The sequence below is a fragment of the Nematostella vectensis genome, chromosome 3 (genome assembly GCF_932526225.1).
Source record: "Nematostella vectensis chromosome 3, jaNemVect1.1, whole genome shotgun sequence".
In the NCBI taxonomy this organism is placed as follows: domain Eukaryota; kingdom Metazoa; phylum Cnidaria; class Anthozoa; order Actiniaria; family Edwardsiidae; genus Nematostella; species Nematostella vectensis.
In genome coordinates, this window is record NC_064036.1 from 2,459,409 (window position 1) to 2,483,854 (window position 24,446).

The 24,446-nt window shown below is 37.0% G+C and overlaps 1 protein-coding gene across 2 annotated transcripts; it reads right to left on the reverse strand.

Moving 5' to 3' along the window:
- Nucleotides 1-467: 467 nt before the first annotated feature.
- Nucleotides 468-24,266, reverse strand: LOC5504368 (eukaryotic translation initiation factor 4 gamma 1-like). 2 transcript variants are annotated; one of them, XM_048725723.1, is made up of 30 exons: nt 23,938-24,266; nt 23,750-23,781; nt 23,550-23,599; nt 21,757-22,032; nt 21,357-21,533; nt 19,711-20,686; nt 17,467-17,579; nt 17,181-17,289; nt 16,246-16,411; nt 14,763-14,835; nt 14,590-14,667; nt 14,444-14,521; nt 14,182-14,319; nt 13,674-13,733; nt 12,864-13,004; nt 11,004-11,111; nt 10,340-10,468; nt 9,717-9,951; nt 8,574-8,689; nt 5,768-5,904; nt 5,592-5,639; nt 5,299-5,416; nt 4,968-5,135; nt 4,677-4,849; nt 4,220-4,427; nt 3,921-4,019; nt 3,117-3,251; nt 2,795-2,870; nt 2,188-2,334; nt 468-1,354 (listed from the first exon to the last, which is right to left on the reverse strand). In XM_048725723.1, exons 1-30 carry the CDS (start codon nt 24,003-24,005, stop codon nt 1,170-1,172), a joined length of 4,617 nt encoding a protein of 1,538 aa, XP_048581680.1. In that variant the 5' UTR covers nt 24,006-24,266; the 3' UTR covers nt 468-1,169. The 2 variants fall into 2 exon arrangements, with proteins under 2 accessions (XP_048581680.1, XP_048581681.1); XM_048725724.1 differs by having other exon boundaries at nt 19,711-20,682; nt 21,353-21,533.
- Nucleotides 24,267-24,446: the final 180 nt, after the last annotated feature.

Sequence of the window (24,446 nt, forward strand, 5' to 3'; positions counted from 1 at the left end):
TTGGTGAAATAAACTTGATTGATTGATTAAATTGATTTCGGTCGGGCATGTTTCGTATATCGCGTCGGGGACTGTTCGCGCGCCACGGGGTAGTAGCTTGGATTACGCAACGTAACTTGACCGGGTATCTACGTAAACACGGAGATCACGCATCACAAAACAAGGTACAATTCGACCAAATCAGAGGGGAGTTCCATTGTTTGTCATTTATAAATCAATTTACAAAACAACCTGTTCCAAAACACCCTTGGGAACTGGGATTCTTCTCGGTTTTAGTCCGAGGACCTGGGTTTTGGTTTTGAAAACTGGATTCCCCCGGGGAGAGGGCTTTTGGGCTATCCTTGTCATTCTTTTTATGTGTTCGTTTCCGTAAAGGTCCATTAAGGTTAAGTGATCTTTTATCAGGATATTATTCACTCACAAATAGGCCGTCATGGAATTTAAAAAGCAATCCGAACCAAAGCATATTTACACCATTCAACATTTAATTTATTTATAATCCTCTTTTTTGGACACAAAATAGGAATCTTCCACTTTACAATTTTATTCTCTGGATGCACTGCTCTGTAAACAGCGGTCAATTCAGCCACATCAGGATCGTCATCTTCATCGACCTGCTCGTACTGGATCAATGTGCACGCTGTTAATAATAGCAGATCTACGAAATATAAGACCAATACTGGGGACAATTAACCCCTCAGTCTAGCACCAGTCTTTACCAGTCCTCTATCGACAGAGGACTGCAGTGACGCAATATGACGTCATCTACTATATTCATTTTGCATTTTGAGACAGATGCTCACATGGAATACTAGCGCATCACAGATGCCTTTGTAGTAACCCCACTGTCATTGACAGCTTCCGTATTATGTAGCATAGATACTACTATCGTAATAGTTCAATTGCTGCTCCCCGTTGAAGATACAACAGAAGCTGTGGGGCTCAACGCATCTTGTGGATGGTCTACAGCACATAATCTATGAGATTTTGCTTCACAATCACCATGTGAAATTCTCCTTTTGACAATAACACGACAAAATCCAGCATAGATCAGCGCGGGTGGGCCCCATCAGTCGGCTATTCCAGCCTCGACCTGGAGCCCAAGTGTATGATATGGAGTACATCAAAGCACTGTGTCCATCATATCACACATTTCTGACACATGCAGTTCAGGCATCTTTGGCTGGTTCCTCTTCTGCGCTGCGTAGCCATTCAAAGAATCGCTGTGTCGAGGCTTGAGCTGTGCCCTTGCCCGTCTGCTCGGCAGGGTCAGTGCTCTTCTCCCATGCGTAGAATGCTTCCTCTTGTACGATATCCTCGTCATAGAAATCCTCGAAATACGAGCGCAAAAAGCCTAAAATAGAATATGGCGTAATTAGAAATCCTCGAAATACGAGCGCAAAAAGCCTAAAATAGAATATGGCGTAATAAGAAATCCTCGAAATACGAGTGCAAAAAGCCTAAAATAGAATATTGCGTAATTAGACAGATAGCCATGTGGAGCCACACTTGTTTGGTAAGCAAACTAAAACCACAACAAAACAACAAGAAATAGTGGCAATTTGTACATCGAGGCGGAGGGGGTGTTTTATTTATATAAATTTTCCATGCCAATTTTATAGAGGGGGCAACCATGTTGCAGATAACGAGAGTTATTTTTAACTTCGACAACTAAAGCCCCCCGTGCAAACGCAGCCATTATACGTTAAACACAACAAGTTGGCTGGAGCTGCGAAGTTAGCAAACATTTCACTTGTTCGTTTGCTTTTTTTCAGAAAAGGTAGGGATAGGGGTGCAGATAACTGTTCTTTTTAACCTCGACAACTAAAGCCCTGTGACACCAGAGACATTATACGCTATGTACACCATGTTGGCTGGTGCTGCGAGCTAGTTAGAAAACATTTCCCTTGTTCGTTTGTTGTTTTTGTCAGAGAAGGCAGGGGTACCAGCATAGCCTACCTGTAGGCTTTAATAGTTTTTCCAGCACGAAAACCCTGAAAACACGGAGTTCGCATAACCCGGCCCTGAGGAGTGCATTATCCAAGATGGCGGCCAGGGTATGCGAACTCCGTGTTTTCGGGGTTTTCGTGTCGGAAAAACTATTAAAGCCTACAGGTAGGCTAGTACCAGCAATGCGGATTGTATGATGCTTTTACAATATAGCAGTTAGGAAGTCAATAAACATACCTGACGGATGGTCTAATTTCTCTGTTAATGATTGTAAAGCGTACAGCGCTTGCAATTCCAAATTGCTGTCACTGTCTATATATTTCTGCAAAAGATTCTTTCTATTGGCTAGCTTAACTTTGTCACATTTAAAGGAATCACCATCATCTGCAAGGCAGTAAACAAGAGTGTGAGCAGGAAAACAGGGAGGGAAGACAGTTTTTTTTATTTGGACGTGTCAGCTGAAAGAAAAAACTTACACCACTGCAAGCTAGGATCTTAAAACATTTGTCCACTCCAAAATACAAAAGCACAACAAAATACACACACAAAATTGCACAAAAAAGACAAAAAGCCAAGATAACAAAGCCAATATAACTCTTATCACTTTCCAAAGACCCAATAAAAATTTAAGTTGAGCCTATGTGTGTTCTAAACATGAATCAATGGGCGGCTCTTGACTTACATCAAATACTGTGTATCATTATCGCCTAGCGATTTTTTTTCTTTTACTTTTAATGTTCACTATTTTTTTTCCATGTGTGGGGCTTAGGGGGAGAGGGATACAAAGAATGAAAAATAGACAGCAAAGATGCCCCCTTTTTATATGGAAGTTTTTTTTACCAACCTGTCTTGCAGCTTTCGCAAACTACTGTGACGATGGCTCGGATAAACTGTGGATCTTTTGTGTTCTGAACATTACCCTGTAGAAAGAAACAAACTCAGTAACAGTTCTGAGCAAATCACAAGAGTTTTCAGGTTACTTCCCAATTTGTTAGGGGAATAAATACATACAAAGAAATTATTCATTTTGGACCTTTTTCATGCTTTACATGCAATTATTTAAAAACGAATTACAAAGATGACTTCAACCATGAAACTGGTAAACTAAACGTTCAGTAAAGAGTGTTTATAGTAGGTTTAAAAAAAATCAAGTTTTTACCACTTACATCGATCCAATTGAAGACCTCTTGGTTACTAGCTTTCTTCTTTAGCATTAATTCTCTAAGTTCCTCTTGCACATTTGCTGAATGATGGCTACTGCTAGGTGCAATGGGTGGACTAGTTAATAGTGATTCTAATTTCTGCAAGGAGTAAAAAGAACAATTATGGATGAAGGTCAGCATAGAAACATAAAAGACTTCCATGGTAAATTTGGTTTGCACAAAAAGAATACTACAACAATGAAAATATCATCGCAGAAATTAATAAAACATCGGATTGAAAATCAAACCATTTAGATTTAAAAAGAGACACAGCATGTAATGTGCAGGGGAACAATGCAGGAGAGTATTTTGGGCTTTGCCGTCCCAAGTCCACTGAAGACATTTACTGATCTCTAGAATTATCTGATAGCCAAATTCTTCTGCAAATTGAAAATCCTTATCTCGTTTGGGAATAGCACGCAGTCAATCAATTGTCTAAACCAATCAATGGCTTTCATGTTTCCCGTCATAATTCCACTGCACACAGCAAGGGAATTGATTGGTCATGGTGGAATGGTTGACAACGTGCTATTGATTTGAATTCTCGTTGATCATACCAGAAGAAATTCGGTTATAAATGTTTTGAACTTTATGTTTTCACTTTATATTGTAAACTACTTTTGTCTTATTATTTATATATTTTCCAATGAAGGTTAGCTCCCCTGCTATTTTCTAAGAGCAAGCCAGAAATGCTTTTTGCTAGCATGGAAGGGGCGAGGAGAGCCCATGCACCATACATTTTATCAAATTGATGGAGTTTGACCATACCATTTTCTTAATAAATTGTTGAGCAGCATCCTCAGATTCAAAGAAACTGCTAAAATTGATTCCTGATTGGGCCCACAGCTCAGCGACATCTGCCGAACTCTGGAAAAAATTGAAGATATAAAATAGATTTTGCATTCTTCTTAATACTCATTAAATAATCTCACATATAAGGGTTTTTCTTTAAAATGAACAAAAACAAAAATGAACAAAAACAAAAAGGTCCCAGCCTGCCTCCATTTAGGCAAGTTCCACTTACACATTAACAGGAAAACGTGCAACACAAGAGGAAACACACTTACAGATTCAGACTTTGCGGTGAGAAGCAGCTCAGCAATCAAGCGTGCACAGTTATTCTTTTTTGAGAATAACTTGCAAGCTGATTGGCTGATATCAGTGAGAGGCAGGACTCCATCACAGCAGGCAGGTCCAACCATATGGCCAAGATAGTTGTAAACATGTGGTATGTCAATTTCATAATCTTCTGTGAATTCTAGCATTTCATCGAGACTGAAAAAAAAAAACAGTTGTTAGTGATGTAGTAATGTGTAGTTGAAACCGGGTAATAGTTTACAAAGCTAAAATCTTGGAGTTGTGCATTTCCCCCCTCAAAGTATTAGTGCTTTGAATGGAAAAACCAGACTGGAATGTAAGGATCCAAAGGTAATTGTAAGAAATAATGTTTTTTTTTTTTAAATATCAACTCACAGTAGCATGTTTTTCTGCAATGTTGTAATGTTTTCTGTTTGTGGCCCTTACCCTTCCATGAATTGTTCCTTTGAAATAATATTGGATTTGACCAAAGCCCTTAATAGTCTGCCAGTCTTGAGCCGCTCATTTTGATGTTTTTCCATGGAGTGATTAATAGCATAGAAAACCACCTTATGGTGCATACTTGGAGACTTCATTTCCTGGATGCACTCCATTGCTTCCTGGAAAACACATTTAAAAAATATGAGAAGGCAAATCTGAATGAAAAAAGATCATTATTTGAAATAGAGAAGAAAACCGGTGGTTTTATTTGGGAAAGGGGTGAAGTCTGACTCCTACCTTGAGGTCTGAAATGTTGTGGTACTCGTCAATTATACTATTGACCTTCTGTTCCACTTCACGTTCTGAAAACTCTTTGGCAGCTGGTGGTTCTGGAGCTGGGGCACTAGTCTCTTCTTCCTCAGGCTCTGGTTCGGGGGATGGGGCATCTTTCCTTTCTGGTTTGGACTGAAATAAGGCAATTCACATTCTTTATCAAGCCAGTAATAATTATTCATCTTTCAACTAACATTTTCATTTTTTGGGGAAGGTACATGGACAGCAGACCCAGAACAGTTAGCAAGTCACTGCGGCTCCCCATATAACTTGTGTCTGACTCTTTAAATAATACCTTGGGTTGCCCAAGATTGCGGGCAGCTTCGAGAGCCTTCTCTCTCTCAGATGCAGGCGGCCAGCGTCCTGGAGGTCCTGGGCTACGTGGTTCCTGGCGTCCAGCACCAGAACTTGGCCTACAAGAAAAAAAAAATGGTTGATTTTTTTTAGTTCATATGGGATCTGGAATTTATGATTATGCTTTGGAAACAGAGAAATGTCCCAAAAATTGCAGAGCCAACCTTTAGCAAGGATATGACTACCTCCCTAGAGAAGAGAGGGGGGGGGGGGGGGGGGGGGGTTGGCACTCACCTTGCTGCTCCAGGGCCTCTTCTTGCCTCACCACCAAGGGCAGAGAATCTGGCAAGTTTGACCAGATAAGAAATTTTAAATCAAAAACAGCTATGGAGATATTGCACAAACACGTGCAAACAGCCAACAAAACAACCTATTCACTTCTTATTGGAGGTTAGAGACAGAATTGTTACCTGTTTCCTCGTGGTTCTTCAGGTTGGGCTGCCTGTGTTGCTGCTACAGGTCCAGTGCCACCGCTGCTTCCACGTGCCCACGCCCCATAGCCACGCCCACCAGGCCCAAGTGATATGTTCTCTGAATCAACATTACGCTAGAGCAAAATGAAAAGTTTAGTCAATTGTTCCTCGTACAATGTATTTCAAGTACAATGCTGCTTCTCTGGGGTGGCACTTTTTGTAACTGGTGCTTTAAAATGTTTTGCCCATTTTTGAGGGTTTTTTTTTTATAAGGAAGGTGTACAACAGGATACCATGTTGACCAGTCATTACATGTTTAAACAGCCATGAAAACAAATCTAAAATAAATAAGTCATATTAGAATTTTGAAGGGGAGTTCCAAAGGGAATAAGTCGAAAGCTACATTATACAACGATGCCTAAAACTATTGTAACATTTTCCTCAGCAAAACCAAGATTTTTCCGCAAACCGCGGCCGGCCGTGTTGACCGCGGTTACGTTATATTCATAAAACCGCGGCCGAAATCCGCAGTTAAGTACCGTGTAAGAGCTGAATGTACATAAGAAGCAAACTTTACTAACTGAATGATTTGAACTTCCATCACAACCACAGATAACAGCTGAAATGTGTAATTAGATGTTTCTGATTTGTGACTCAAGCTAGAAAGACTTCAGAAATAGAAATAGTTCGCAATAAAACGTTTCTAGTATATCCTAGTATTTGTGTATGACAAAACTAAAAAAAGCATTATGACTTTCAAGTAAGAGTCAAATTTAAGAAATCATTTAAGATTAACCATTTCTTTAAATGCCGATCAGAATTTGTTTCACTGTGTGTTTAAAAACAGTTCCTTTTTCATATCTCGGACTCTGAACTGATTTGAAGGCCTCAGCATTGTGCAGATCATTGTCTTCCTAATAAATGTCCTAATAAATGTCTCACATTTACGCTTAACAATAGGTGTTGTTTGAGTTGATAACTTTAATTTGCAAGCCTTCGCTTTGCTTTTCAAAATTAATGCACAACTAACCAAGCCCTGTGTTCTTTTACACAATCACGCTCCTCGAACTTCGTCTACAAGCATATAACTAATAACGTGTTTGGCGATGGCGTTTTTGGCATTCGAATATTCCTTCCAGAAAATAGTCTTTCCAAACTTTGTTTATAATCTTTACAACAACAAATTGATACTCGCAAAGGCATGTTGTCGGACTTTTCACACATTCGCGTGTTTAGGAATTATTTTGGGCATTCGAACATTCCTAGAAAATGGTCTTTCCGAACTTTATTCCTAATCTTTACAACAACAAATGGATCCCCGTTAAGACAACTTGTCTGACCTTTCTCACATTTGCGTGTTTAGAGAAAATATTTTTGTTATCCTAACATGCATTCCACGGTATTTGATTGTTGTTGATATGCAAACCTTCGCTTTTTAGCATTCAAGCATTCCTTCGCGAATACACTCTTCCCAAACTTTACTTACAGATTCCCAAGCAGGCAAGTTGTCTGACTTTTCACACATTCACGTGTCAAGCAAACATTTAGCGATCGAAAGTTTCTTCACGACAGTATTTCCAAAGTATGTTTAGTCTTTACATACAGAGAAAAATAGAAGGTAGAAATAGAATCCTCAAGGTAGTTTTGTTAAGCATTTCACACATTTACGTGTTAAGCGGTTATTTTTGGCATTTTTTGAACATTCCTTCACAAAAATAATCTTTTCGAACTTTATTTACAATCTTACATGTGACATCCAGAAACGAATCCCCACGAAGAAAAGTATTGGACTTTTCACACATTCACTTATTTAGCGATTAGTTTTAGCAATCTAACAATCCTTCCGAACTTTATTTCTTATCTTTACAAGAACAAATGGATTCTAGTGAAGATAAGTAATCCGACTTTTCACACATTCAAGAATTTAGCATATATTTAGAGATCAAATATTCCTTTTACTGAAGACTGCCTTCCCAAAATAACATTCCTAATATTTCTAAAATTTCAAAGAAATTCCTTCCAAAAAAATAACAACATAAATGATTTTTTTCCAACTTACAGCTTCCTGAAATTTTTGGAGATCGAACTTCCTTTTCGAGAATATTCGTCACCGCTTGCTTGAAATTTTAATTCCCACGAGAAGGAAGTTTAAAGTCATACAGTATGCTAAACTAAAAGCGATCAAAACTTCACGCATAAATCTTGTTGTATAACTCATTAAAAAATGCAAAGCTACTGAGCTTCTACTCCCACGTTATCCGCTAATTAACCGATACAAAAAATATCCTGTTTATTTACAGAAACTGAAATACTCAACTTGCTCGCTGAGCTAGTTGTCTGATTATTTCTCTTCATTCAGATCAACAAACAATTTATCCTTCCAGAAAGAACTTGTAGAAACGTTCTTAGAGAACCTTTGAGACTTGCATGTCAATTAGAACGTTGTTCTAATTTAAACTATGTTTTCCATAAGTAAAACTAAGTGAATATCAATTATAATGAAATGTTACGGGGATCGTGTGTGCTTTTCAGTTGCGTTGGTGTACATCTTAACCGCGGTAAAACCGGGGTTTTGTACCGCGGTTGAAAACCGCTGCTGATTACCACACTTTTTTGCTGAGGTTAGAGCATCCGACCGCAGAGGTGTGACCGCGGTTACAGCAGTTTTTTACCGAGGTTACCGCAGTGAAATGTTGCAATAGTTTTAGTCATCACTGTAGCTAATGTGTTATAAATGCTACCTATCATGATACAATAGCACATTTTAATTGCTGCACCCAAGACTTTTTTGTAAAACACTAACCTTTTGAACATTTTGGAACTTCTTAGGATCCACACTAACATTGCGCGGACCTCTGCTAGAAACAGTTGTCCAGGTTTCATCAGCTTGTGGTACAACAGTCCTTGGACTATCACGTCCTGGAAGAAAACAAAACACCACAGTTATTTATTTATTCTCTTTTGTAATAACTTCTTAATAGGTTATAAATTGACATTCATACACCTATTTCAAATAAGGTTTCACTCGGAGAATCTTTGTGTTTAAACCTGCAGTGCTTCATGGTCATAAAAAAAACACAGGTTTAGAAAGCTTCAGCATTCTTGCTTATGTATATCTAAATGTTCACATGGAGTTCAGAGACCAGGATTCAGCCATGTATACGTTACCAATGAACCATTGCGGGTTGCGATACCCTGATTCACAGGTGCATCTTTAATTGCAATAGGTATATACAGTACTGATGGAAAGTAATGCCAAAGAGATTGGCAGAAGTTCACAGCACATCCGTCGGCCTTCAAAGAAGGATTACTTGTCTCTAACCCTCAGCTCTGGGGCTCAGTCAAAGCAACGCACATAAGAGCATTGTATTCGAAACTCCAGCCAAGAGCTAGACCATATTGGAGCATCTTCGTCCAAGCCCAAACAATTCTAGCTAGAATTTCGCTGTAATTTCCTTCACTGAAATTTCGGATGGACTAATATGTACAACAGACTATGAAAGTTTTATCGGCTTGAAAGGATACATCTCCAACTACGATTTTCTTGGTTGTGTTGTTTGATGATCACGCGTATTATGAAACTTTGATAATGAAACTAAGAATAATAAAGTTTTCACGCTTAAACATTTCACATTTACCGCGTTCAAATTTGTCTAATGCTAGCATCGCCTTTCTTGTGTTAATTTGAAATAGCCTGCCTGGAAGCATATTGTTTATGTTGTTCGAACATGTCTAACATGAAGTACGGTGTACAAATTAAGAGCACACTTCAAACAACAGCCCTAAAACTTCGACGCAACTCCGATGCTGGAATTTCGGCTGGATTAAACAGCCAAAATACCGTAACTGAACTTCAGCAAAAACACCCAAACTTTCGGATTGAGAACAAAAGGCCGTAATTCTGTGAACTTCGGCCAATTTCATCTATACTGTGTACTGCACATACCCTTATTTTTTGGCATTTTCGGCTGCTGCTGTAAAAGCAACTGTGTCTTTTTCTCTTCGTCTGCAGCCTCCTTGTGAATTTGATCAATGGTTTTTGGATTGTTGTCATCTCTACGGGGCACCCAGTTGCTGAGACGCAGGTCTCTCAAATCTTGAAGCATGAAGCGCACACGAGAGGATGTCTTTTTGGAGGCAATGATCTTGTCCATTTGACTAAAGTACTGGTCCATGCGTGGCTGTAAAAAGGATAAAAGTTAGATATAAAACCTCTTAGACAAAAACTTTCTGGTACCAGTCCAGTAGGGAGAATTATTACAGAAGGGAGATCCCACTCTTTTTTCTTCTAAGTGTTCTGCCATTGCTTACAGTGGTACTTGATTTTGTTTCTTATGAGGGGATCTATTGTCAAGTGGGTGGTTCTCCCTAACCCCCGAAACTCCTTTGACTGCAGGCCTGAATGCTTCATGTACATAAATTTTCCTTAAAAACCCTAAAAATATATCCTTAAAAAATTTCTTAAATTTAGTACATTTGATTGCTAAAATATAAGAAAAGGTAATATTCTTTCAGAATTATAAAGCTAACATTGTATAATGTATATCACAATAAGACGAAGAGCTGTACCTTGGCTACTTCGTGATCCAAGTCCTTGCCAATGGTGGAGAGGAGTTTACAAAAGCACTCCAGAGACTCCTCATCCATGCTCTTGATCAGCTTCATTACACATGTGTGCATGATGTTCTCTGTTAAGATCTGCAGGTAACAGGAAAAAACAACCACCATCAATGGGCATCGAAATTCTTGTACTAGGACATTTTTAAATTTGCAGAAATTCTTGTGCTAGGACATTTTTAAATTTGCAGAAATTCTTGTGCTAGGACATTTTTAAATCTGCAGCAATAGTTTTGGTGTATTTATAAATGTAAACATGTCAGAAAACGTGAGGTATTTCCAATGAAATACCATTAATGGAAGCTGTGAAAATCAATTTTTCATTCCCAAAATGCATTGTTTTTCTGTATCACTATCCGTGTCAATACTATAGGCATTTTCGTATAGTGTAAACAGTATTGATTTAGTTTTAATTATTTTATATCCAAAGCTATACCCTAAAACTATATCAAATAAAACTATATTTGTACACTTTTTTGGCTGTAGGTGGCTCAAAAGACTAATTAATTCGCTCAATCATTAAAATATATTTCCTTAAAAATTAGAAACATAAGTTTAAGGACTTTACAACAAGACTTCAAATCTACCTCATTTAAAATTCTAACAGTTTACAAACCTTAAGTTTGAACAGTTCACCAATGAATCTAATGTTTCCAAGTGTTCTCCTTTTTCCAAACATCTCCTCTTCTTCTAGTTCAGCTTTCTTTATCTTGTAGTCTTCCTCCTGTCACAGAAATCAAGTTATAGAGCTTTTTTAAACTCCATGATAACTGACACCGTTTTTAGTATCCCTTGAAGACTTTGTGTACAGCTTGAACATTGTTTTGTCCTCTAAATATTGATTCTAGCCAAAGTATTATTCAAAGTTTAGCAATAGAGAGAAGCTGTTAAGACAGAGAAAATGGGAAACAAAAAAAAAAAGGGTTTAAGTTGAATACATCTCTGAAATAGGGCACTTAAGTTGGTTGATGGTACTACTACGGGAGGTTAATTTCCAGAAATTGTTTACCAAGTTCAATCCGTGATCTATTCCCATGAAACTTCAGGATATATTAAAGAAGTAATTAAGGTTTATAGGAAAAATATTTTCGAGGCAATTAGTGGGAAACTTTAAAATCTGATGCCCTCAAAATCTGCGAGCCACACGAACTTGACAAATTTCTCTGAGACTATTCAAGCTATCAATATAAAAATTGCCAAGGACCTTCTACATTTATTAATAAAAAAACCTTGCTGAAAAAAGGTGCAACAAAATACTCATTTGTGTCTTTTGCAGAGGAAAATAAGAATGTTGATTGGAAAATGTCGAAAACTAACCCACATTCGAAGAGAATTTGTTCAACAATGGGGCATTCCGCTGAGAATTTGAATATGCAGTATTCTTAAATGTCTAAAAAAATCGTGCAGAAATGCTAGCAAAATAGCTCAAAGCAAACTTTGCTACAAATTAATGTGTTGTGATGCTTCTGAGATCTTTCGCTGAAATCTTTTAGGAATTGCGTCTTCATTTGTAGTCTGTTGTGTCACCATGTTTGTGAGCCCTTGAAACTGAAACAGCAATAATAAGCCTTATTTCCAGCTCTATATAGGCCTGAAAGTCTTATATGTTTGAAATACAGCATTCTTTTTTGGCGGGAAAATTACTTGAGGTGCGAATGGCTGGATTGCTAAATTTGCTGCACGAGACACGTATCGAATGTTATAAGACCTCTTTATTGTACATCAAGAACAAACAGACAGATCAAGGCAACAAAACATAGGATTGCAGCCGTGAGCTGGATTACGATTTGGCTTTTAACTGCGCAAACTGAAAAGCGACCTTCACTAACAGGAAGATACAGGTTTCTTTTGTTTATTTCAGAGAGTGGTGAAGTTGAAATTTCTGTGAAAGGCTTCCAACAAACCCATAAAAGCAAAAATCCTTGTTTGGTTTTAGTGCTACACTTTATATACACTTTGCATATGAACTTAAAGTAATTTGAAGTTTGCTGGACATAACGAAGTGTGAACTAGGTGTTACTCCCAATCCCTGTTGTGCTAGCTCAATGTTTTGAAGCTAACATTTCATGAATTCATGCGAAAAAGTTATTTTTTATTCCCTTTTTTTAAGGATAACATAATGGTGTTATTTCTTGAAAGGACAAATGTCTTAGTACGATCTTTGATATGGATATACTTTTAGGGATTTCCAGTGACAAAATTAACCTCCAGTATTACCTGAAGTTCCAAGAATTAGCCCTTGTTCACGTTTTAACCATAGAATGTATTGAGCTTCAGTGATTTAAATTGGTTTAGATTTAATAGCATAAGCCAAAGTTTAGCCACTCAAGTCAGAAGCAATGTCTATGTAGAGGTTCAAGTGTAGTTCTATTCTAGTTCTATACAAGTGGGTTCCACTACACATGAACTGGATAAGTGTATAAATAAAAATGCTAACCACTGAATTAGAAGTGGTTGCTATTTAAAATCATCTTACCGAAAGGCCTTCATTGACAAGTTGATCAATCTTTTCATGGATTCTGTTCTCATCGGTTTTTTCTTTTTCAAACTCCTTCTGGCATTTGTTGAGCAGGATGGTTCGGAAAACCAATTCTTTGTTTCCAGCAGACACTTTGATCTAAAAAGAGGGGAAAAATAAAATCAATTGTTTTATTTAATACTTGTACTGTATGCAGTGATGAGCGAAACTGAAAACTTTTGAAGTTTATACCTTGTTCTTCTTTATTTTCGCACGTTTTAAATTTCGCCAGAGAAAAATTGTTTGCAGGGGATACAATTTTGAGAATACAAGGTTCAAGTTACTTTTTTTCTTGTTTTACAAAAAAGATGATGTTATCCAACGACTATAACAGGACCAATAAACTGAAAAAAAAAAAAAAAAAAAGCTGTCCCTTAACGGTCAGTCTTACAGTGATGGAAAAGTGTTCATGTTCCTCAAGCCATTATCAATAGTTTCATTAAATGTCCTTACTAGGAGATCTCAAAAGAACCTTCAATCTTGTGATTTATTTTTCTATATCCATTAAATTTCGTGATATTAAAGGAGTCTTTAAGTTCGGGAATTTTTTGAAATTACAAAATTGCAAATTTGTGTATGCACGGAAATTATGCATAGTAAGGTATAAACCAGAATTAAAGCTGGAACCTGAATGACATTGGATAACTGGCTGAAGGCTATTGAGGCATGGATATTACATGAAAGCAATTAGAAATGGGTATGCCCCCTTCCCAAACCCCAACTGTGTACAGTACATGAAGTATATTTATTATTGCAGCTTGAACTTACCGGTAACAAACAACGACATAGGTTAGCATAGGCGACACTGAATCCTGGCTCACTAATAGCCTGTTAACATGAAAGATACAACAGATATAAGAGCAGAGTTGTCACAGTGGTGATCTCGGCTAGTCACTATTTTACAAAGTCTCAAATCTTCAGTTGTCTTATTTTTTGACACAACAGAAGAGAAAAGTTATATAACATGCAAGGCTTAGCATTAACAAATGATACAAGACCAGCATTATCGCAGTGATGCATCACATTAGTCACTACTAATGTCTAACATCGCTAATACTTTTTGAGGGTGGCCTGGTGACGATCATGGTACATCGATTTCTAGTCCCACCAACCATAAAATATATTGAAAACTATCTTGATGTAATAATTTTCATAATAAAGTGAGGGCACTTTCAGGTCCATTGAAATGTATGTGTTTTGTTTGCTATATCTTATATATAGTTTAACACCTTCAATTTGTTACTACTACTGCTAGAGGAACACAATAACTATCTACCTTTTCAAAAATAATATCAATAATGCCCTCCAGCTTTTCAGAAGTATCAATTTCAAGCTCCATCACTTGCTCTGTGAGTTTTTTGAATTTCTGTGGGGTAAGCTTGTTGAGGATGCCTCTGAATTTACGCATGACTTCCTAAACATCAAAGACAAAACAATAATTTAATTTAGAAAAATTGAAATACTTAACTCTTGTGTTCAATCTTTCTTTGAAAGAAAAACCATTTGAATAATAGAAATGAAATAAAACTAGAACCTACCTCCGTTTTACTCTCTTCTTCTGGCAATTCTTTTGCCTTCTCAGCTGGACGAATCCATCTATTCTCACTACGCTCAAGCTGCAATGGCAGAACATTTGTTAACCAAAACAAATACTTTCAAATAGGCAATAAAGCTGTATACCTACCTCAACAGTAGGCTGGATTGTGCGAATAATTTTCTTGGGTTGCATTCTTCCTTTATTTCTTGAAGGGTTGGGTTGAGGCTATAAGTAGAGATAAATTATCAGCTCTGAACTACAAAATAAAATGGGGAACACAAAAAAACAAAATGCCTCTCTCTGCATTGAAGTGCACTCACTGTTCCTCTGGTTGGTCGCATGTAGCTTGGCATAAAATCGACTCCTCCTCCTCCTCCACCACCACCACCCATTCTAAAACAATGTACAGTGATTGACAATGAGAGAAGAGATGATCACCAGATTTATTGCTATATTTTCTATAGTTAGTTGGTTTAATTTTATAACCAATTGACAAAAAAAAAACATCTTGGGGACAAACCTATCTTGCAAACAAAGTTACCACATTTTCAGATATGAAACTTTTTTTTTATTCACACAAAATGACCTTTGACCCATTTGCTTCTATACCGCCCTGAAACACCCAGCGGAAAAACTGTCATATTTCCCTATATTGCTCTCCAGCTGCCGCCCAGCTTTCCCAAGCGAGAAAAACCTCTCTAGCTTCCTTCCCTGGCGGGTAAAGCTTTAGAAAATTCAGCTGTAGCGTGACAAAGAATTAAACAAACAAATGAGCACTTTAGCGCATCTCCTAGCAACCAAACAGTAGAGCAATGACTTGTAGCATCTGCAGCCCTATTGGATTTCTAGCAACCTGACAGCACTCGAAGATCAATATATTTTCTTTAGTTCCTTACTTTCATGGCTAGGTAAACAGAGATGATTAGAATACTTGAAATGATGGATCTATAGAGGATATTGTCAGCACTTGAGAAGTAGGTTTTATCGAAAAAAAAAATACAACAACAAAATAATCGAGCATAAAGACATCAGACTTCAAAAAGCAGACATCACAGTTTTAGAGATTTTCCTTTAATTTGAGGACTACACTGCCTCTATCATGGTGAGAATTGGCTAGTTACCTACTGAACCCTTTTGGATAGAGGCTTCTTTATTTCGTGATATTTCTCTTTTACCAAATCAAACCAGTATGAATTTGATAATTTTACCACTTGCGTATGGAAATAGATGCGCTCCTCAAGTTATTTTAAAAACATTTCAATTCAGTAAAAAAAATTTCCAAGTAATTATTCGGTTTGAGTATTACTGACGCTGTAACATGTGCCGCTCGTTTATTATTACGAATGTTTGAATAGAGACTAGCAATCTCGAACAAATACCGTGCACAATTGTACAATTAACCCAGTTTCATCAATCATATGACCCGTTAACAACCAGCCAACCAGTCTGACATTATATGGCAGAGAGAACGACAATTTGTGAATGGCCCAAAGAAATCAGAGCGTAATTCAAATCAGATGTCAATCTTGACCAAATTTTCACCCAAAACAGGTTCTCCAATGTTTCTTGCTTTCATATCGTCGTATTGGACTATAAAAATGTCTAAATATGCTTTATTTTTACAGCAGAAACCAGAGAAATAAAAGCAATACAGAGAAAATTCTCTCCATGCTTTAAGGTCTGTTACTAACAGCTATTTTTATTTTGAATTCAAAAGGAGTGAAAAGTGAAAAGGGATAGACATCCCTTTCATAGGGTGGTTTCACATTTAAGAGAGGATTCCCTGAATATGAAATTTCTTACCTGGGGTTAAAGGATTTGGGTGGTCCTTTAGGCATAGTGTTGAGTACAACCTCGATGTCAGGAAGGTTTTCAGGCTTCTCAATACAGATGGGGTTAAATTGAAACTGCAGCAGAAAGTTGCGATCATAGACCAGCTTCCCATCCTTTGATTCTGGGAATTCAATTCCTAAAAGTAATTGCAGAAAAAAAAGCATCATCAAATGTGAAGAAACATAAGGGTAAAATGTACTCAATATGACAGTTCCACTAAAAAAAACCTAATGAGTTTGCCCTTTTGCGCTAAAAATGGCATAACAGCAAGCATCTCTTTGTTAAACAATACGTTTGCACTCATGTAACAGAAATTTCATTTTTGCTTATTTGAAAGCCCAAATTTGTGAATTAAAGCTAAATGAGCTCAAGGTATGTTTTCACATGAACCATGACATAAATGTTCAATGAATTAAAACTAAATGAGCTCAAGGTATGTTTTCACATGAACCATGACATAAAAGTGCAATGAATTAAAGCTAAATGAGCTCAAGGTATGTTTTCACATGAACCATGACATAAATCTTTAATGAATTCATGAACCATGACATGAATCTCTAATGAATTTAAACTAAATGAGCTCAAGGTATGTTTTCACATGAACCATGACATAAAAGTGCAATGAATTAAAGCTGAACGAGCTCAAGGTATGTTTTCACATGAACCATGACATAAATGTGCAATGAATTAAAACTAAATGAGCTCAAGGTATGTTTTCACATGAACCATGACATAAAAGTGCAAGGAATTAAAGCTAAATGAGCTCAAGGTATGTTTTCACTTGAACAATGACATAAATGTGCAATGAATTAAAACTAAATGAGCTCAAGGTATGTTTTCACATGAACCATGACATAAATGTGGATGACAGTGTGTATGTAATCTGATAAGAAGGCCAGTCCAACCTATTTTCCCATCTTTGTCTTCCCAGGATTCCTCTTCAGATGGGACATGCTCCTCTGCAGTATCATCTACTTCTTCTTCTTCTTGCTCTGTTTGAGGCTCCTTGGAAACCTAAAAAAAACATGTTAAAAATCAATGTGTAGCAAAACAAGCTAACTCTAAAACAACATTTTTATGTAAGTGGATATAATAAAGTGTGAAAGCAAAAGAAAGTAAAAATGCACAAAAAGGTAAAAATGATTGTTTGATAGCATATCAACAATTAAGCAAACAAGGAAACCAGCTTACCTCTTTTTCTGGTCTTTCCGTGTAGGCATCCATAAGGTCTGCCTTGTCTGACCTCTTTTCCATTTCTTGAAACCGCTGTTTCCCCTTCTTTTTTTTCTTTGGCACATCTTTCACTAAGAAAAAAAAGGATAATTAAATACAGAATCATAAAAATAAGGATAAACAATTAAATAAGGAATAATAAATAAATAAATAAATAAATAAATAAATAGGTAAATGAATGAATAAAAAATAAATAAATTAATTAATTAATAAATAAATAAAATTCATAATAAATTGTTTTAAACACAGTCTAATTTCTTTGGGAGTATGGTGAAGGAAGTAAAACCATAAACAGCTATAAACACGTAAAAGTAGTTATACATAAAATGTAATGAATTATGGTGAAGGAGGTAAAACCATGAACAACTATAAACATGTAAAAGTAGTCATACATAAAGTGTGATGAATTATGGTGAAGGAGGTAAAACCATAAACAACTATAAACATGTAAAAGTAGTTATAAATAAAGTGTGATGAATTATGGTGGAGGTAAAACCATAAACAACTATAAACATATAAAAGTAGTCATGCATGAAGTGGTAGCTTATCTAAATAACCTCAAAATTCTGCTTCACAGAAAACACGGGTACACTATATGAAATTTGAATGAATGTAAAACTCTGAATCTCAGACAATTAGTACAGCATACCATATTAGCATCAAACCAAACAGCTTACAAATCATAGCATTTACAGAAAGCTGTATTATACTGTAGAACCTATAAATCCCAGAATTTGTGTATAAAGCGGTATAAATGGAATAATGGGGTTTAAAACAAAATAGAAGCCCTCTAACTACACAAGGAGTGAAAATAAAGGTAGCAAGTCTCTCAAAGAATATTGTGAGGTTACTCTGGTAATCAATTCTGTTGCACAACACAAGAGGAAACAAAGGAATTTGCTAAATTAGTCCACTACTTACTGTTTCTAGAATCCAAGCATTTAGACTGAGAGCAAAATTAGAAAGAACAGGCAGAAGAAAGTGGTGGTTAACTAGCTGCAAACTTATAAAGTCAGAATTGCTCAATCCAGTAGGGACATGAGGCACATCAGTTATTCTATGCACAAGTATGCATGATGTCATTTCAGCCCACTCCCATGGGGTCAAAAGGTCACACTTTAATTGGAGCATTACAAATCACTGGCAAAAACATCACTCTTGTAGTCAATAGACCACTCAAGCTAAATATGGGCTGCCAAATAAATAATATTCATGAGATTGGATCACAAAGAAAAAAGTCCTACTTTTTTATTAAGATGAAGGATTAGCATAATATTGGCAATAGATTAAAGCAGATAACCAGAACACATATTTCTAAAAGATAGTTCTAAACATCCCCCCCCCCTGGTATTTTCTGTTGAAAAATAGGAAAATGGAAATGATTCAATCCTTACTTGACAAAAATTCCTACTATGCAGGGATATAAAAAAACACAAGAATCACTGTGTTTCATTTTTTTAACAAATTAGCTAACTTTGGCAAAAAAGACAGTAACTTTGAGAGTTGAAAAGAACCCCCTTACTGTCTAGGAAATACCAAGTGCGTATCATCAGCTGATACGGGAAAGCCATCGTTATATTTTCAATCTAAATTCAAAATGACTTTTAAAACTGTTTTTTTTTTAAAGCTATTTAAAAAATTATAAATCTTTCAAATAAAAAGAACAAAGGTGTTATCTTGTTTAGATTAGGTGTCCTAGTTGCCATAAGCTGTCAAGTTAGACAGATTGTGCTTTGATTACTTACTAATTGTTTTTAATTGAACTCGGCACATCCTATTCTCTATTAGAGAATTCGATTATATCAATAGCACTGTATTTTCACACTGGGATCACAAAGGAACTTAGTTTTATATGAGTCGCCTTTTTAGCATGTCACATTTCGTCCGTTAGTCCTAAGGAGATAATAAAAGGAAAAAATATATATTTTTTGAGATCTCTACTCTACTCCACATGCCTATACAAAACCAGATGTAGTACAGCCTTTCTGTTTTTCTTTGAATAAGTCTTGTTGTAGTTCTTATTCCAATTGATACTATTTTAGTCCTTTTTATAGCCTTAACCACTGATGCTAGAGTAAAGTATCATAAAATGATGCTGTCAGTTGGTGCGGTTTATCATTGAAACTATGGTGACCACTACGTCCCCGATGTCAGTGTAAGAGAATATGACACAGCCATCAAGACATGTTATGTAACACATACCTGACTGATCAACAGTTGTCCCTTGTGAAGACTTCAGTCTCTCAGGATCAGACTCTAATCCATTTACAGTAGTTTCACTCTCAACAGTCTCTTCAATAACATTGTTTGGTTTGGTCTCCTTAACCACAGCAGACGGTTTCACCATCTCATCGACTTCTGTTGGAGTTACTAAGGGTGCTGTTGAAGTCTTATTGTTTTCAACAGCATCCTCTGGAATAGGCTCTGAAATTTTGTTTTGTGGTGGAGCCATTTCAGTCTCTTGTTTTGTGTCGGCAGTGATGATCTCTTCTGTATCAGGGGTGGGGCTGGTACTACCATTCTGTACACTAGTTACCTGCTTCTGAGCTTGCTGAGCTAAGCTAGATACCTCTGCAGGTTTAGAAACTTGGCTAGTGGCAGCTGGCTTAACCTCAGTAGGAGGAGAAGGCTTACAAGCTTCAGGTTTTACTATACTGATCTTAGCCCCATCTGAGACATCTGTGTTTGCTGGTATAGTAGCTTTTGTTTTTGATGGTTCGACAATCTTAACAGGGGTTTTGCTGTTATCAGGTGTCCTTTGTGCCTTTTCAATTGAAATCAATTTGATTCCCTGCGCTGGGGATGATATTTTAGGAGATGTAGATTTACTAGCTTGTGGACTAGTCTTCAGTTTGTCAGCAGGTGGTGTATCATTGTGTAACGTGGCAGCAACCTTTGCTGCAAATAGAGCACTTACTGAGTTCTGTTCGGCTGAGTTGTTTGTGTTGATAGGGGGGGTGTTAGAATTACTGGAGTGTCCTGATGCATCAGGCGTGGTGCTGGGAGAACCAGTGCTAGAGGGAGTGCCAGCTGACTGACCCCCATGTCGTGCCATTATTTCTTGTGTGATATCTTTATTGTCCTGATTAGGATCCCTAATTTGTATTAATTTTCTTTCCCGCTGTTGCGGTGGCTTTGGCACCTCCATACGAACTTGCTGATACTGGGGATTGCCTAGAAAGAATAGAAAAGAAGTTCAGAAAATATAATTAACTATTTGGAACTACAAAAATAGATGTCTTGCCCAAAACAGGATGCAAAGCTTCATAAAACTGCTTTACAGATTCTATGGATACCGAATTAACTGACTTTTCGTTAGTTGTTTCTTTGAAGCTCCATAAAATTATTTTGGCTTGAGCAGTTTTGAATATTTTTTTAAAATAACCACACCAATTAATAAATGACCTAAGTTCCTTCAGATAAATACAAAATGGTGGTCTGGATACCTCACATTGAACAGAGGCAAATGTATTGAAAATAGTAATTTTAGGTTTCAGAACAGGCTGTAAGTTTACCCAAATCCTGAAATTACATAGTGTTAACTAGATACTTTGCATACAATCAGCAGCTTTATCTCAAATAAAAAATGTGAAACTAATTTGTGACTCTTAATTTAAAAAAGAGCAATACAGTTTTCCATGCGAAATCCTAAACTATTTTCAATGCGAGACTTTTAAGACACTGACTTTTAATAATAAATATAACTAAAAATAAGTGAAGGTGTCAAACCCAACATTATCTTCCATGCACTCAAACCTCAAACTGATAGTGCACCTTTTCCAATGGACATGTTTTCACTTTTTCAGGTTGGCTGAAAGACAAGCAAGCTATGGAATCTTCCTACCTGTCATTTGGGTGGGAGCTGGCCGGACAACAAAGAGTGATGGTGGGGGTGGATATTGCATTTGCTGCTGCATAGTAGTGGGTCCTGGATGGGCAAATCCAGGGTAAGCCATAGGCGTGACAAACCCAGGCTGACCAGAACGGAACTGAATTGGACCTTGCATCTGAGAGTAATCAACTTGCTAAAATAACAATGCAGAATGATCAATAAACAGTCTTTAGTTCAGGTTAAACTGATCTCATTTGAAAAAAAGAAGACTATTATGAACTTTTGAAAATGAATATATTTAGGGAATGGGACCAATGTTTGACGTTTTACAGATGTTTTAACAATTCCTTAAAAAGAGAAAACATTTTAAATGTATATCTTTTGAGGATATAGAAAAAATTAAAAAAGCTCCTTACCCCTGGAGACACACCATAAGGTGACTGCTGATTTCCGGGAATAAAGGGTTGGGAACCTAGGACTAACTGAGGCCCCATCCCTGCTGGAGGCGAAGAGTACATAGGTTGACCCCCTTGCTGTGGGTGTGGTATACGAATAGGGCGTTGTTGTCTGCCACCAACAAAGGCTCCTGGGTAGCCTTGAGGGGCTGTCATCCTTGGTTGCTGTCCTGGAACTTGTGGGGGCACCATCCCTTGTGGTTGGTACATCATACCTTGTGGCATACCACTAACACCCTGAATGCAACAAGAAACAATAATTAGTATAAAATAGTGTAAACACAGATACTAGCCTTGTTGGATTACAAGTGACTAAGGTATATCAGGGCTGAAAATGGAGGAAGGAAGGAAGCATAGAAGCATGGAGGAAGCATAAATGAATAACTCTTTTTCGCTATCACAATCAAAGGAAACACATGTAATGACATCCTCGGCAAAAAATAATTATAATGCTGATTGATATTTCATATAAACTAATCCTTCACTACCACCAGCTCTTCAAAATTACATTATACCCATAATAAAATTCACCATAGAAAACCTCAATTATAAACCATCTGGTGATATTTTTGTTACACTAAAGGTTATATTATATCACTTCATACTTTCTGATAATTTCTTTTGATATAAAATAAATATTTCCAAAAACACAGTGATAACACCAACATCACTGGTTGGTATATTTGAAAGCATATCTTACTGAGAAACAAAAGATGGTGTGTAGTTTACATGGTTCCATTGAGACTAAAGAAGTTCAATTCATGTTCACAATGTCAACCACATTATCTTTATAAATACAAAAGTTATAAAAAATACTAACCAAGGCAAACAAAGGTTATAATGGCAATGGAATTAGGATAAACAAATGGTAGTCAAAAAAGAAAAAAAAAGACTTGGGTAAAGGGATCACATTCATGTGAAAATGACAAAGAATATACATTGTTATTCAATTCTTAGAAAAATAGCAACGTCATTTCAGTTATCATTCTTAGGTAAGAAAGTTTATTACCAAAACGTATTTTTACAGGAAGCTTGACTAGACTGCAAGGTTATCATAGATTTTACAATAATCCTGATCATGCTTTCTCAAGAAAAATATAACACCAGCCGCTGACATTCAAGGAAAACATGATCTTTAACTCCGTTGGCGTGATACGATTTGCAACATGTTTACAGATTTCACAAACAAATATATTTCCATTCAGCGATCAAGAGGTCAATGTTAAACCTATGTCACATCAAAGAAAAAAAAAACGGGTATCGAGGCGACAAATTCTGACAGAAGGGCTCATTTTCATAGAAGCGTACGGAAAACTTTGACTAATCTCTAATTTCCTTAAGATGTGAGCACGAAAAGAGTCCATAACGCTAAGCTGCGCTAAATAACTAACACGTCTGAACTTTATTTAAATAATAAACTTCAAAATGGCGATCTCTAGCAACGGAAGTAGCATTAAAACGCGACAAAAGAAACTAGATTCTTGAATAACAGCTCACCAGAGATTTAGTAAGTGAAAACTCTGAATGAAAAAACGAAGAATACGTTTCACCGGGTCCTACTGTGGCTTGGTTACCAGTTTACTATGGTAAATACTGAGTAGATAAAGGCATCCATAGCAAATCGCATGTGTTTAGGCATTATGCAATTTTTATTGTATAATTTCCATTCGCGCAAAGTTGAAGGGGGTGTTGGAGGATAACAAAACCACTAAGGAAATACACATTTCCCGGAGTAATCAATTTTTGTAGCTAACCTGTGGCTGGAAGCCGCCGTGGGGTTGCCTTTGTGGGTATTCCTCAGGTCCTGAAAGTAATAAAACAAGTAAGAACACCGGTGATTAACAGAAATGCCAGCTACACCTTACGATGGCTCAGACCAGCCTTCATTTCGCGGAGCAACAAGTCGTATTGGTGTTCAGAAACACCATCAAAATCGTAAAAAGGAATTACTTACTTTGTTGTGGTGGGGTAGGGCCTCTAGCAGATCTGAAGGGGAAATCAGTTAAGAAAAGAACAGAAACACCGGCATCTAGAGATCAACTCATGGCTATCGGTAGGCCACGTACACCAGACGAGAAGTACGAATTCAACACTAGTTTACCGCAGTTATCAGGTAATAAAATTTACTGAAGATAAGGATACGGTTGCTGGGGCCTTCCTTGTATGACTCCTGCAGGCGGGGAGGCAGTAGAACCTTTCCCCTTCTGCATATTGGAAGATGATTCAAGCGTTCTCAGACGCTGAAGTGAGAGGAAGCTTCTTACGAAGGTCTTCCGTTGTCTTTCTTAGCGTTTTTATACGTAGTCACAACCTAAAAATGTGTACACCAAACGAAAGAACAACAACTTGAGACTCGATACACGAGGATATGTGTGATGATGGTTCTTTCGTATTACAGATTGTTGAAGATGGAAAACTTCCTTCCCAATATGGCTGACTCTTCGGCGAGAAGCCGCAGAGAGATTCGACAAGAGCGATGACGTCATGCTCGAGTCGACTGGTGGCACGTGACTCGTCAGACAAAATGAATTTTTCGCGGGAAAATTCGACATAGGGGAGAGTTTATAAGGTTGTGACGCACATTTGGTATTTGTTACATGTAGCATATTATGAGGGGAAAAACAAGTTTTCTTTACAACATGGGATGCAGA